At 42.6% G+C, this 14,820-nt stretch overlaps 1 protein-coding gene across 1 annotated transcript in view; it reads left to right on the forward strand.

The window, feature by feature from the left end:
• Nucleotides 1–14,820, forward strand: part of CHD9 (chromodomain helicase DNA binding protein 9) — a 2,842,495-nt gene that overhangs the window by 2,776,296 nt on the left and 51,379 nt on the right. The window contains exon 38 of the mRNA XM_044082017.1: nt 5,133–5,237. Within this exon, the coding sequence (XP_043937952.1) occupies nt 5,133–5,237 (105 nt within the window). The remainder of the gene's footprint in view (nt 1–5,132; nt 5,238–14,820) is intronic.

Genomic DNA, 14,820 nt, shown 5'->3' on the forward strand with positions numbered 1-14,820 from the left:
AAACAGCCCGAGACTGTGCAGATTTTGGGGGGGGGGGGGTTGTACCATATTTAATGTTGGTGTTGGTGTGAATCAGGGGGTTGTACCATATTTAATGTTGGAGTTGGTGTGAATCTAAAACCTATGGTGTCACCTGCAAACGAAGCTGCAGTTAAAACAGCTAAACCAAGATCTAAGCAGTTCCTGTGGAAGAGGTAGGCTTTATAGGAACAGTCCTAAACGTTTGTGCAAGGTTATTTTGTCAAAGTCAGACAACTAGGAGGAACAGCAGTCAGATGTGTCACAGCCAGTCTTTTCCCAAGAAAAGAGATTCAAAACCTTGGCACTAAGGAGTGTCTGAGAGACTTCTGACGTCATGTCTCTAGGTGAAGCTGCACTGCTGTAAAAAACAAAAGAAAAAAAATAAGTGTTCGAAAAAGCAAGACCAGATGTCTTGCATAGATAGTCTTTTTAACTCTTTAAGAAATAGGCTGTTGAGGAAACTAGACATACAGGAACTGTTCCAAAGTTAAACACCACTAAAATATGTCTTTGAATTTGGCCAGAATGGTTTGATTGTGATGCAAGTAGATCATGATGCCAGGGATAGGCTTATATAGACTCCAGGGCCGTTAGCCTAGTACACACCTATGAACCTATGCATTGCTTAGTTTAAATTGTTATAGTGTTCAATATAATGCAACACACACAGTGCCATCACTGTGCATGGTTTAGATTTAGAAAAGGGGGCTGTATATGGGTATGTACCTTGAAGTACTAATTAGCAAGCTGCAGTAATTTGTATGTCATGGTACAAGAAGTTCAAGAGAATTCTGATTAATGTAGATCTCATGCAGTTTACATCTTGTCTGCTGTTTCTTTGTTGGTGATTCCCTTTTGGCCCAGACAGCATTGTTTTTTCTTTTACATGCATCTGGACACAGTTACCAAAAACGTCTGCACAAAGTGCTTTTGCCGGGACAGGACAAGGGATCCCTAATCTGCTGCAGCGTCAAACTCCTCTTGAAAGTATGACTGAAAGGTTTTTGATCCCATTTAGGTGCCTTTTTTTCTTGAGGATGTGCAGTAGGTATTAAAGGAGACTAGAAGAAAATAAAACTTCTGTTAGAAAATCATACTTGTTCCAATGGAAAAGATTTTCTGGTTGGTGCCATGAAAAGAGGGCAAGATCCATCCCAAGCTAGGGCTCATCTTGTTCTTCAGTACTTGTGTAATTGCTCTACTCAGGCCTAATATACACTTCTAATTAAACGTTTTAGCTGTTTCTGCATGTCTGTCTTTGGGTCCCCCGTTGTTCTTCTTCCAAGTTAAAAAATTTTGTGAAAGGAATTTTACGTTAGACCACCTGGAAAATGAGTGGCATCTTCTTCTTATCTTAATTTTTTATTCTAGAAGTTAACATTCTCCCCTTTTGAACCTGCAGACAGTTGTTTTCTGAAGTGTCTCACGTGGAAGACTGTTTTGCTTATTGCTCTGACATCAACTTCATGGGTATCTGAATCATAAGCCTTAATGTCTACTCAATCTTTTCTGATTTTTCCCAAGAACAGAGCAAGTCTTAGAACCAACTGTTCCTTTATGGCATAGGTTGTTTTTCGGTTTACTTTGTCAGTCCGTTCATTTACCTATGTTCTATCCTGAACCCCAAAACACTGGAGAAAGAATCCTGCATACTTTAGATGTCCATAGATGGTTGAAATTTTACTTGGACAGAACTAAAGATTTTAGGAAATCTAACCAACTGTTTTTCCTTTGATGGGAAAGAGAAAAGGACAATCGGTAGCTAAACAAACTATTTCCAGACGGCTGCCAAAGATGATACAGTTTCGTTACTCTCACCTGGTATAAGCTTCCATCAGAAAGTCAGAGCTCATTCTACCAAAGCTGTTGCTGCTTCTGAAACATTTTGAAAAGGGATGGGCTGTAGGTCTACCTAGAGGCAGCTACTTGGTGTTCTGTACACACCTTTGCTAGGCACTACAAGCTAGACTTAGTATCAAGAGCTAGATCCAGATTTTCAAAAGCCATACTAAAAGGACTTCGGACCATCTCCATCTACCCATTCTTCCTCTGTTGTCACATTTGTCCCATAAAATGATGGCTACTGCAACACTAATGTAATGAAGAATGTAGTGCAGTTGTGTAAGTTTACCAGTCTTAATAGTATATGTTTGAATGTTGAAGCGTTAACACCCTCCAACCTTACTTTTTTATTCCTGCTCTTCCAAGGCTGAGGCAGGGTACCCTGGCATATCTTTGCCCTGCTGACATGACATGAGATGACAATCTGTACTAGTTTTGACTAAGTTAATGTAGAGCTTCAGGCTTCAGCCTCCCTTTTGAGTAAGAAAGCTCTAATATTTGGCGGACTCGTATGTACCTCTTATACTAGTATATACTGTTGTACTTAGAGCAGACGTACAGTGTGCAAGGAAGGAGCCTATAGCTTTGTAGACTAGGTGGATGTCAAATCTTTGGCAGGTTACATCCCATATAATTACAACTAACTACTGCAACAGTATTTGAATGTCTACTGTTGTAGTAAGCAAACTTAACTGTATTCCCCCTCCAAATCCATTAGGTTATGCACGTTTATTTGCTATGTATTTATTCATACTGAAGCAAACTAATTAAAACATGCTCTCTCATACCTTACAACCTCTTCGTTCAATAAATCTGGACAAAGCCTAAAATATACAGGGAGACAAGGCCCAAAAATAGGGATACATTTTAAATGTTGCTCTTATAAACGTAAAGATGCAAGACTAGCAGGATTTGTGTTAGCATGCGTTTTCTGAAGGAACTGAGGTCTGAAACTCAAATGTATGTCATTATTATGTGACTTCAGTCCTCAGATTGGAACAGACCAAAAATATGAGGCAAAAGTCTTAACTGTTGAGAGGATGCCCTCCAACCATAGTCATTTAATTTGCATCCTAATGGTTTCCAGTAAGAAATTATTAGCACCATTAAGCTAGTAACAGTGATTAATGATCACATTGTCAAAGCATGATACTGATTATGTTATGCATGTTACTGTGTCAGCTTGCGCTGTCTGGCAAAGACGTGCTTTGATCATCTTTGATGTATACTTTGGCCATTTGGAATAAGGCCCATTTTCATGAAATTGTGAACCTTAAGGCCGACGTCTGTAGTACAAAGGTCAGAGCCCCAACTGTAGCACATTTGACTTTTTTTTTTAAACTGGTAATCCGTATTCTCACCTGTGAGTAGTAACTGTATATTTAAGATTTGATGTAGAAATGTAAAGAAATTGCATCCTTATTCATCTCTAATCTTCTTAGCTTGCTTTCATTCACTGATTTAATATCATTTATCCATCCTGATGCCCCAAAATTCGACTGCATCCATCCTCTTTAATCTTTCCCTTCATTGTTAGCTTTAAGAAGTTTGATGCCGTGCCTCGTTCATGTACAAAGAATGCTAGGTCCGCTTTTTTTCTAGCTGTCATGTTGATGCTGGGCAAATAAGTCTATTGATTATTTGGAGTTGTCTGGATGGATTGCTCAGCATTTGCTCCTCACAGCAGTGGACCTCTAAAATTTATGTTTTTATTTGGTCTCTTAACACCTCTGGTGCCAGACTTTGGAGTGAAGGCTGAGTGATGAAAGGTAGCCATCAAGACCAGGAACTTTAGCAAGTGTGTTGTTTCAGTTTGCTTTTTACTAATGCTTTTCACAGTTGTGTGACAAAGAATGACAAAGGTGTACTAACATGATTGCTAAATGAAGAATAAAGTGTGCTCTGATTTTTAGTTATCCTTCCTTCCTGTTTGGTGTGTCACAATCACTATACTGTTAGTGTCGTTTTCATGGCTGCCACCCTGTCCTTATGTGTTTCAGTATCAGATAAGGTGCAATTGTAAGAAGGGTAAGGTAATTCTCCCTATTTGCTTTCTATTGCATTTCTCATTAATATGCTTGCTGCTAGAGTCATGTTGAGGGGGCATGCTCTTCACATCTGAAAGTGCAGTTGACACAGTGGCCCTAGTCATCGTTTAATTTCCTTGTACTGACCATAATGCTTCAGTCTTAGAGTCTGAAGTTTTGGACTGACTTGTATTTTAATAGTTGCCTGAAAAAAGACTTGCCATTTATCCAGGCACCTGTGTGTCCATTAACGTCACAGGAGGCATGGAAAACCTGAATAATAAGACAAGTGACGTGGTCAAGATATTTTTTTTCCATTTGTTTCATGTAAGATATTAGGCATGCAAGGAATTAGGACATTCATTGGTGCCTGTGGACTGCTTCTGCAAGAAGCTAATTGTGCACTTAGTAGTAGAACAGAGACTTGTGTGGGAATCATTTGGGTTTCTGTTCTCACCCAGAGGGCGCACTTTATAATCTACCAGAAGGGTTGTTGCCTTTCGCTCACTTAGCAGTTTCTTATAGCCACTGATTCTTACGCCATTCTTATTTCTTTCTCTAATTCAGTACAGAGACTGCCGCCTAACTATATTGGCATAGTATGTTTGATGGTCAGACATTGGTGCCAGCTGGATGATAGAGGTGAACATGGTGGCTTTTGCATTTCTACTAGCTTAGTTTTGTCACATGTGGTTGTGTGTTTATTGATACCAGTGAGTGAAACATTCTTGCTCATTTCTATGCTTCCCTGTGAAACGTCTATACATAGCACCACCACCACCACCACCTTTTTTGGATGTTTGTCTTGTTTTATACAGAATTTGTTTAAATTTAATTTTTATTGATATGTACGCAGCTTTGAAGAGATAGCAAGCCACTGTCTTCCAAGTCATTCTTCCATTTTAAAATTTTGTTTTCTGGGTTGCCAGTCAAACCCGGATCAGTTGCTACACCACTGGATGTCCTGCTTCTGTACCAGGAAGGTCAGTGTGGGGAAAAAGGTATTATTCAAAAATAACAGCTCCTTATTCGTGAGCTTAGCTTCCCACCGCTTAACAGCACTCCTAAGCCTGAAAGGTTTGCTTCATAGGTTGAAATCCACAGCAGTAGTAGGCTAACTAAACATCCAGTTCGATAACCAGGGGAAAATATATGGTATGGAGATCTAAAGTGATCTGTAGTGTGTATAATGTATGTTATTGTAGCTTTATTGCCTTATTTTAAATGTTTTGTTTTGTTTAGGTTGGTGGAGCATTTGCACCTCCTCTGAAGGACCTCTGTCGATTTCTGCAAGAGAATCCAGAATATGGAGTGGCTCCAGAATGGGCTGATGTTGTGAAACAATCAGTAAGTTTTGAAAAGTCACAACTGTAATGCATAATTATTTTCAAGTGCAGCGAAGATCAGCAATGACATTATCATGGAGCTGTTGCACTCCTTTGCAACCCTCTTATGTTCTGTTGAGTGTGTAGGTATAAGTACACAAGGACAGATTTGCTTTTGGCCCCACCAGCGTATACCAATATGTCCATCTATTTATTCTGAACCACTGTCATATTTTTCCAGTAGCTTTGTACATTGACCCTACTGCATCTTGTATTTGTATCCGTATTTCCCAAATCGCTTCTTTGAAGACTCTTCTGTTGAAACCCTCACAAGAGATGTCATTGTTTGAATAGCCTCATATAGTGGGCAGTTAAAATAGACCATCATTCTGCCTAGCTAGATGCTTGCTAGTTTGATACTTCTGATGCAGATTGCTCTCAGTAGTGTACATTTCATAGTCTTGTATCTCTGTGTAACACACATGGTAGCTCTTCTACTACTTACTGTCATCAGAAGTCATAAACATGTTACGCAGACCTGTGTCCCTGATCCAGGTAGATAGAGTAGTCCTTAAAACTGTACCCCTGCCTCACCAGCTGAGCCTTCAGTGTTCTTGTCTTGCTGCTATAGCTGACTAGTAGTACGTAGACAACTAGCTTGCTTTTATACAACCATCCTAAGACCATGAAAAGGACAGAGAGCTGAACACTGTTGTAGTGGGATGGCTACTTTAACTACATTTTTACTACTCTGTGGGTTAGTCTTCCTAATTTATCTTCAGGCATTAGGCATTTAAAGCAGAACATGGATCCTGGTGACAAAAGCAGAATATGGTGCTTTTCTTATCCCAGGTTACCAGAGCAGCAGTTTAACAAAAAAGCTTGTTGCCTCTGTCATTGGACCAGAACCTAATTTATATGGTAAGCAGAAATTTTCCCATTTATGCATATGGGGTTTAGGTGTCACTTCAGCAATCATCTAGAGCCACGTTTCACACTGCTGGGTGTTGAACCCTGCTGTAGCTGCTCTTCCATACCACACACTCACATGTACACTCACTCACTCACACACACACACACACACAGTCTCCTATCGCTAATTTAATGTGTCCAGTCCACCCACTGCATGTCTTTGAAATATGTGAGAAAACCGGAGCACCAGGAGGAAACCCACACTAACACAGGGGGGACATGCTGACTCCACACAGAAGGCATCCCGGATGAGAATCAAACTGGAGAACCTCTTTCAACATGTTTGCGTTAAGCATAAGAATTGTATGGAAAGACAGAGTTTAATTGACAAGGGTGGAAAGACCCAGGTGTAGACTTTGATGCTAGGTTGTTATCCTAAGAAAGTTTCAAGTGTCCATCTTTCCTTCAGTTTGTTTTGAATTGTATCTTGGGTCCAGCAATGTAAGTATTTGGGTATGCTTGACATATATGTTAGGAGTAGTGTATTGTTAAGGCAGTATTTTAATTTAAGTTTAGAGTAATAATTTTTTGCACGTCTGTAATTTTGCCAATGTTGCTCAACATTGTATATGATACAGGGTGGTCTTTTAGAAGTTCTGATTTTTTTGGCACACTGTTTGTGCTGGCTTACATGTATGCACAAGTACAGCACATTGCTTCAGTCTCACATGTTTGTCAGAGCTGGCAAAATAATGTGCTGCTTATAGAAGGCTTACACCATCCATATTAATTCAGAAGCATACCTTGCTGTGAGAAACCAAAATCAACTTCATGGACTAACTTGATTCTTTTCTTGTGTGCACGTACAATGACGTTTGTTGCTTTTCTGTCATCATTTTAAAATGATGTGTGTTGCTTCACTGTGATCATAACTTGCAAGCAGAATGTTTCAGCTTGACTCTGGTTAGATCAGCTTTCTGTCCCTGTTTGTATTAATTCTTCTGTGCCCACAATATAATGTATGACAGTAAACCCTGTGGGATGCCTTGTATAGCTGCAGTCCTAAAGTATCGAGCAGCATGACCACTTACTTAGGGTGGCCGAAGGGTAAATTCTTCCTTTGTGTCCACTGTTAATTAAAAGATCTTCTGATCTATCTGCTGCAGTTCATAAATCGCAGTGTCTATCCACTGCAGTCCTCCAAATCCATCCAGTCCCCTTCATAACACCCTCATAGCTGCAGTGCTGCCCTTTGTAACACCCTCATACAGCAGTACTGCCTTTCATAACATCCTCGTACTGCAGTGCTACCCTTCATAACATCCTCGTACTGTGGTGCTCCGCTTCATAACACCCTCGTACTGCAGTGTGGCCTTCGTAACATCTTCATGCTGCGGTGCTGCCCTTTGTAACATCTTCATGCTGCGGTGCTGCCCTTTGTAACATCTTCATGCTGCGGTGCTGCCCTTCATAACATCCTCATACTGCGGTGCTGCCCTTCATAACATCCTCATACTGCGGTGCTGTCCTTCATAACATCCTCGTACTGTGGTGCTACCCTTCATAACATCCTCATACTGCGGTGCTACCCATCACAACATCCTCATACTGCAGTGCTACCCTTCTTAACATCCTCATACTAAAGTGCTAGTCCCCCACTGTCAAAAGCATACATTCCAAATAGTGAAATTGTCCATGTTGCTAAATCAGCTGTGTTGAATGTTGCAGAATTTGTTCTAACATATTGTGGTGATTCAGCAAACGTTACCTTTACAATAGCTGTGAGGTGTATGCTGCTAAGTCATGCTACTTCAGACTGCATCTGGAATTCAAACAGTAAGGGCAGTTGTAGTTAATAAGTAGCCCAGGTTCATCCCAGAGCAACACCAGATGTTCTTCGTGTTTCACTGTTGCAGTCATTACATTTGGGTAATCTGCTGGCAGGTTGCCCTCAGTCAGCCTGATTAACAAAGTCTTGGGTCCTGCGTCAGTTGCTGTCCCTTCTTCCATGACGTCAGGTCGTCAGGGGTATAAAACATGCAGCCGACGCCATTACATCAGTCTTTCTTGCCGCGCAGTGCCCGAAGCAGAAACAGTTCGCAAGTGCCGGTTGGCCGACTCCTGAAATTTTTGATGTTCTTCATCTCACATTGCTGCAATCCTTACACTTGGGTAGTCCGCTGTCCTCGGTCGGCCCGAATATCAAAGTATAAGGCTGACGTCGGTCAAGGCGCATTAGACTGACATCAGGACGTCAGGGTACAAATGCGCATGACCGACGTCATATCCTCAGTCTTTTTTGCCGCATGGTCCGATGCAGAAGCAGCGTTGCAAGTGCCGTTCGGCGTTCTGAAATTTTTCGAATTCGGAGTTTCAGACCGAGTCAAAGTTGGCTAAGTACCCCGTTGGGGAATATTTTAGTTTTTTCTTGCCTCAGTGGTTTACCGGATGTCAGAAAAAGTGAATAACTGTATTTCTTGTGGGAAACAGATACCGCATAGAGATTACCATACTTTGTGTATTCCTTGTTTAGGGCCTGAGCACGACGTTGTTGGGTGTCGCTCTTGTGCTAGATTCAATAAGCGCACTATAAAGAGAAGGTTAGATTGTGCCAGGTTAGTCTTCGGGAAGCGGTGCAATTATAAAATGCCGTCGGATGCTCCGACGCCCGCTTCTTCGAAGAAGCGCAAGGACAAAGCAGTTAAGCCTAGGCTTGAAGAGCCGTCCGGACGCCGGTTCTGTAGAGGTGTTGGTGGTGCCGGTGGTTCTGCCGGAGGTTTCTCTGGAGTCCCAGGGAGAGACTTTGTTATTGCAAGATGTGGCCTCTCAGGAGGCAGGTCAGGCTGAAGGGGCTTCTCAGGTTACTGTGCTCCCCTCCCTTCCCAGGGTGGTTAGGCCCTCTCCTTCTGTTTCCAAGGCTTCTCCCAGAGGCAGGCCAGGTTTAGCTTTGGTTGGTGTCACCCCTAGTTCTTCAGGATCTGTGCCCAAGAAGCATATGCTTAAAATGGCAGAAGATTTGATTACTTTGATTAGAGGTTCTTTGCCCCCTCCTGATAAGAGACCTAGGGTGGAACCTGAGCTAGGGAGTTTTGAGCAGGCTTGGATGTTTCTGAGTCTTGACTGAAGACTTGCAGGAGTATTCTCCTTATTCTGATTCTGATGTGGATGATTCTACTCCTTCTGCTTCTCCTCCTGAGGATTTTTCTTTTCAGAGACTCTTCATTCCATGAGGGAGCATTTTAAGTGGGAAGGTCAGGACTTCTCTGATTCCAGGAAAAGGCTTAGGGAATTTTTGTTTTACCCCAGCATAGGCCTTTGGCTATACCTCCTGTTCTGGATGTTGTGGAAGATGTGTTTACAGAAGCTTCCCTTAATCCTGATTCTTTGCCTCCTGCTCCTGTTAAACCGGACAGGTATTACAGGGTGCCTGAAGCTCATAAGTATCTTTTAAGAGTCCTAGGGCAGACCCAGAAACTGTTAGTCAGGGGCCTAAGGGTGTTAAGGCTTCTGTTGTCAAAAATCCGGTTCCTCCAGATAAAGAGGCCAGGGCTTTGGATAGATGGGGAAAGAAAGTTTATACTTCCTCCACCCTAGCTATGAGGGCTTTGAATTGCCAGTTTCACATGTTGAAATACCAAAATTATCTCCTTTCTCAATTGAAGTCTAAGGTAGATGCTCTGGCGGAGGGTATTGAGTGTAAAGAGTTACAAGATTTAGTACATGTTTCTGAACAGGTGGGTAAGCATTCTTTGCAATGTGGTTTTGATGCTGTACAGGCCTCGTCTAGGGTGGCTGCCACTGGGTCAGTTCTTCGCAGGCACGCCTGGCTGAGGGATCAGAATTTATCTGACCATGTTAAAACAAGGATTTTAGATGCTCCTTTACAATCTGATGTGTTGTTTGGTTCTCCTGTTGAGGCAGTTTTAAAGAAAATGGAAGACAAGGCTAAGTCTATGCAGACTGTTAAAGATTTTTTGCAGGTTCAGCCTCCAAAGTTTAGTAGAAATTGGCCTACTAAGGGGTGGACGTATCCTTCTTATGATTCCCAGTCTAGGGGTAGATCTAGGCGTGGTAGGGGCAGAGCTCAGGGCTCTTTCAGGCCTAGAACAGGGAGTTCTCCTGCACAGTCTTGGTGAGGGCAGGGGTCAGTCCTTTCGTAAACAGACCCAATGACCTACCTTTTCAGCTGCCAGAGCCTTCTCGTCTGGCAGCACCTTTGGGAGGAAGGTTGGCACTTTTCAAAGAAAATTGGAGTTTAATTACCCAAGACAGATGGGTATTGGATATCATACACCACGGTTACAGGTTTTATTTCCATACCTTGCCTCCTTTCAAAGGCATGCCAGACGTTCCTCCTCAACAAAGAATACAGGCTCACAAGCAAATTTCTCTGTTACTCCAAATAGGGGCCATACAGCCGGTCCCTATGCCAGAAGTGGGCCTAGGATTTTATTCTCGCCTGTTCCTAGTACCAAAGAAAGGGAACACGTGGAGACCAATTTTGGACTTATCTATCCTCAACACTTATCTGGACATTCCCAAGTTCAAAATGTTGACGTTACAGCAGCTTTTACCTCTGCTGGGCAAAGATCATTGGATGGTAACTTTGGATCTCAAGGAGGCTTACCTTCATGTTCCTATCAGACTGAGTTGCAGGAAGTATCTGCGTTTCGAGCTGGGACTTCTCATTATCAGTTCTCTGCATTGCCCTTTGGCTTATCTACTGCGCCCAGAGTGTTCACGAAAGTTCTGGCTCCAGTGATAGCTTTCCTCAGGTTAAAAGGAATACAGATCTATCCTTATTTGGACGATTGCCTGATTCTGGCTCAAGGAAGGGACGAGCTTCTTCATCATTTGGATTATGTGATAGCAGTGCTAAGATGCCTGGGGTATTCTGTGAACGAAATAAAGTCCAGTCTAGTACCCTCTCAGGACATGTGCTTTCTGGGTGTGAGACTGAATACAGCATCCCAGATGGCCTTTTGACCCCGGACAAACAAAAGAATCTTTCCCTTTACTTTCATCAGTTGTCTCATCAGTCCAGGCTGACTGCAAGGACAGTCCTTCAAGCCTTGGGGTTCATGGCATCTTGTATTCTGGTGCTTCCCAATGCCAAACTGCATATGAGGAAGCTACAATGGTATCTCAAAATGTATGGACACAGCACTGCCAGGATTTGGACACTGTCATTCAAATAATACCTTGCATTCAAAAGGAATTGTTGTGGTGGGCTCAGGAATGTCACCTAAACAAGGGACTCTCTGTGACCCGGCCAGAGGCGAGTCAGATTCTAACGACAGATGCCTCAGACAAAGCTTGGGGAGCTCATCTGAATGGAAAGTGGATACAAGACAAGTGGCCTGCCAGACTACAACATCTACATATCAACTTGAAAGAGATGTTAGCAGTCCAGTTTGCATTAATAGCTTTCAAGGATTTACTTCTTCCAGGGCAGGTGTTGATTCTAACAGACAACACAACTGTCATGTGGTACATCAACAAGCAAGGCGGAACACATTCTTATCCTCTATGCAGGCAAGCAATGATTTTGTGGGAGACTGCTCTCAGTTTACAGCTAAATCTTCAGGCAAGGTTTCTGCCGGAGCACAGAACTCCTTAGCAGATGTGTTGAGCAGACAAATTATGGTTCCCCACGAGTGGAAATTGGATCCTCATGTATTTCAGAAATTGACAGTGTCATGGGGAACTCCAGACATAGATCTGTTCGCTTCTCCACTAAACCACCAGCTGCCAAAGTTTTGCACAAAAGGTTTCATCCCACAGCTTGGAAAGTGGATGCTCTTTCTTTCAATTGGAGCAATCTTCATGTGTATGCCTTTCCGCCTCTGCCTCTCCTCCCAAAGGTACTACTAAAGGCCAGACAAGACAAGCCAAGGATGATTTTGATAGCTCCAGATTGGCCTCGACAGCATTGGTACCCATTACTGAGAAGCCTGGTGCGGAAGCCTCCATGGCCTTTGCCTTGATTCCACACCTGTTGTCTCAGGAGGACAGTCATTTGCTCAATGTCAAGCTTCACTCTCTGCACCTAACAGCCTGGCATATTCTGTTTTGAACCGTAGTGGGCCTCCACTTCCACAGCAAGTTTTGAATGTTATTTTGGAAGCTAGAAGGCCTAGTACAAGGAAAGTGTACGCAGATAAATGGAAGAGATTTTTATTTTGGAGTGCAGCAAAGGATTTTGATGTTTCTGAGCCTAATTTAAGTGTGGCTCTTCAATATCTTACTGAGTTACTGGACAAAGGTTTGTCCTTCTCTTCTATTAAGGTTCATGCTGCAGCAATTTCGGCTCACTATGATTGTGACCCACCATTGTTTTCTCATCCTTTGTTCAAGCGATTTCTTAGAGGGGCAAAGAATGTAAGACCCCCACGAAGAGCTCCTACTCCTGCTTGGGATCTCAATTTTGTGTTGGAGAAACTCACTCTACAACCTTTTGAGCCTGCAGCTACTACTGAGTTAAAATTTTTATCATGGAAGACTGCTTTTTTGTTGGCTATTACCTCTGCAAGAAGGGTTTCTGAGTTGCAGGCCCTTATGGCGGTTGAGCCTTTCTTAATTTTCCATAAGGATAGGGTATCTTTACGTACTAATCCTTCCTTTATGCCTAAAGTGGTTTCTAGTGTGGCTTTAAACCAAACTATTCATTTGCCTACTTTTTATGCAAATCCCCAAAATAAAGGGGAAAAGATTTTGCATACTTTAGATGTGCACAGGCAGTTGCGATATTATTTGGACAGAACTAAAGGGTTCAGGCAGTCTCAGCAGTTATTTGTTTCATTTGCTTTGGGTTCTCAGGGCAAGCCTGTGTCAAAACAAACTATTTCTAAGTGGATTGGGTTTGCATTGCTTTCTGTTATTCCCATCATGGCAAGGAGATTCCAGCTGGGATTAGGCCTCATTCCACTAGGGCTACTGCCACTTGACAGCTTTTTAAGGGGTGGCAACTAAGGATATTTTGGAGGCAGCTACTTGGAGTTCAGTGCATACTTTCTCTAAGCATTATCACCTTCCACTTTACTCTAAATCTAGGGCTGGTTTTGCCACTGCTATTTTACAGGGCATTTTGGCAGCTTCTGCTTCCTTATAGTTTTGCCATCCTCCCTTTCCTCTGCTTTGGGATTCTACCCAAGTGTAAGGACTGCAGCAATGTGAGATGAAGAACATAGTACAGTTTTGTACCTACCATAAATGTAGATGTTCGAAGATCCACATTGCTGCAGTCCAATTTACCCTCCCTCCTTCCCCTCTGTAGTTAGAGGCGGTTGTGTGGGTTGGGTTGTAAATATTGTATATATTGTACATATTGTGAGTGCAACGGTGGTTGGTTGGGTGTTTGCTGTCTTTTGGTTTTGACCTTCATTTTTAGGGTCTTCTGACATCTGGGGCAAGAAAAGACTGAGGATATGACGTCGGTCATGCGCATTTGTACCCTGACGTCCTGATGTCAGTCTAATGCGCCTTGACCGACGTCAGCCTTATACTTTGATATTCGGGCCGACCGAGGACAGCGGACTACCCAAGTGTAAGGACTGCAGCAATGTGGATCTTCGAACATCTACATTTATGGTAGGTACAAAACTGTACTTTTTCGAGTTTCAGAACCGAAGTCTTCAACTAAAAGCTAAGTACCCCGTTGGGGAAACTTTTTCTTGCTCCTTACCGATGTCAGTAAAAGTTAATAATTGTATTACTTGTGGGAAGCAAATATCTCATAAGGATTTTCATTTGTACTGTATTCCTTGCCTCGGCCCTGACCACAACGTGCCTTGCTGTCGGTTTTGTGCTAAATTTAATCAATGCACTATTAAACGTTGGTATATTTTTGCTTCTAAATATTTTGGCTCGAGATTTAACTATCCAGAAATGTCGTCGGTTAGCAATCCGACTACCAGAATACCTAAAAAATGCAAAGACAGACAGACCGTTGAGGTCCAAAACCGACGATGAAGCTTCTCCTAAGCCAGTCACCGGTTCACTGGTACTCAGTGAGGCGCTTTCGCAGCCCCTGATACCCGCTACTTTTGATTCGCAGGCCTCTACTGAGACCCATTCAGAGTCCTGTATGCCGTGAGATGCTTTAAGTAGTGAACCCGCAGATGTCTCTACCTTAGATGTGTCCAGAGCCGCTGAGCAGGCACCGGCTTCTGAGGGTGTTTTCAGGCCTAAAGATTTGTATATTAAGCCAACGCCATCTTCAAAACTAAGGCGAAAAACGACTTCTATGTCTAAAAAATTATGCTTGGGCCACGTGTACAGGCCCTAATGCCTAAAAAACAAATGATCAAAATGGCTGAGGATTTAATTACCTTGATCAGGGGGTAACCATCCCCCTCCTGCTAAGAGGCCTAGGCAAGGCACTGACTATGAATCTTCAGATCAGGTTTCTGTTTCTTCTGATTCCTCTTCTGATCAGGAATTATCTATTCCCACTTATGAGGACTATGATGCAGAAGATGCCATCCCTTCTGCTTCTCCTCCTGAGGATTTTTCTTTTGGAGAAACTTTGCATATCTTAAGGGAACACTTTCACTGGGAGAGTCAGGATTTCTCAGAATCTCAAAAGAGACTTGGGGATTTCCTTCTTCTTCCTCAGCATAGGCCTTTGGCTATACCTCCTGTTCTAGACATTATTGATGATGTTTTCTCAGAGTCCAGTTTGACTCCTGATT

This window comes from Protopterus annectens, chromosome 8.part1 (genome assembly GCF_019279795.1).
Source record: "Protopterus annectens isolate FY-2018-M chromosome 8.part1, PAN1.0, whole genome shotgun sequence".
NCBI lineage: Eukaryota > Metazoa > Chordata > Ceratodontiformes > Protopteridae > Protopterus > Protopterus annectens.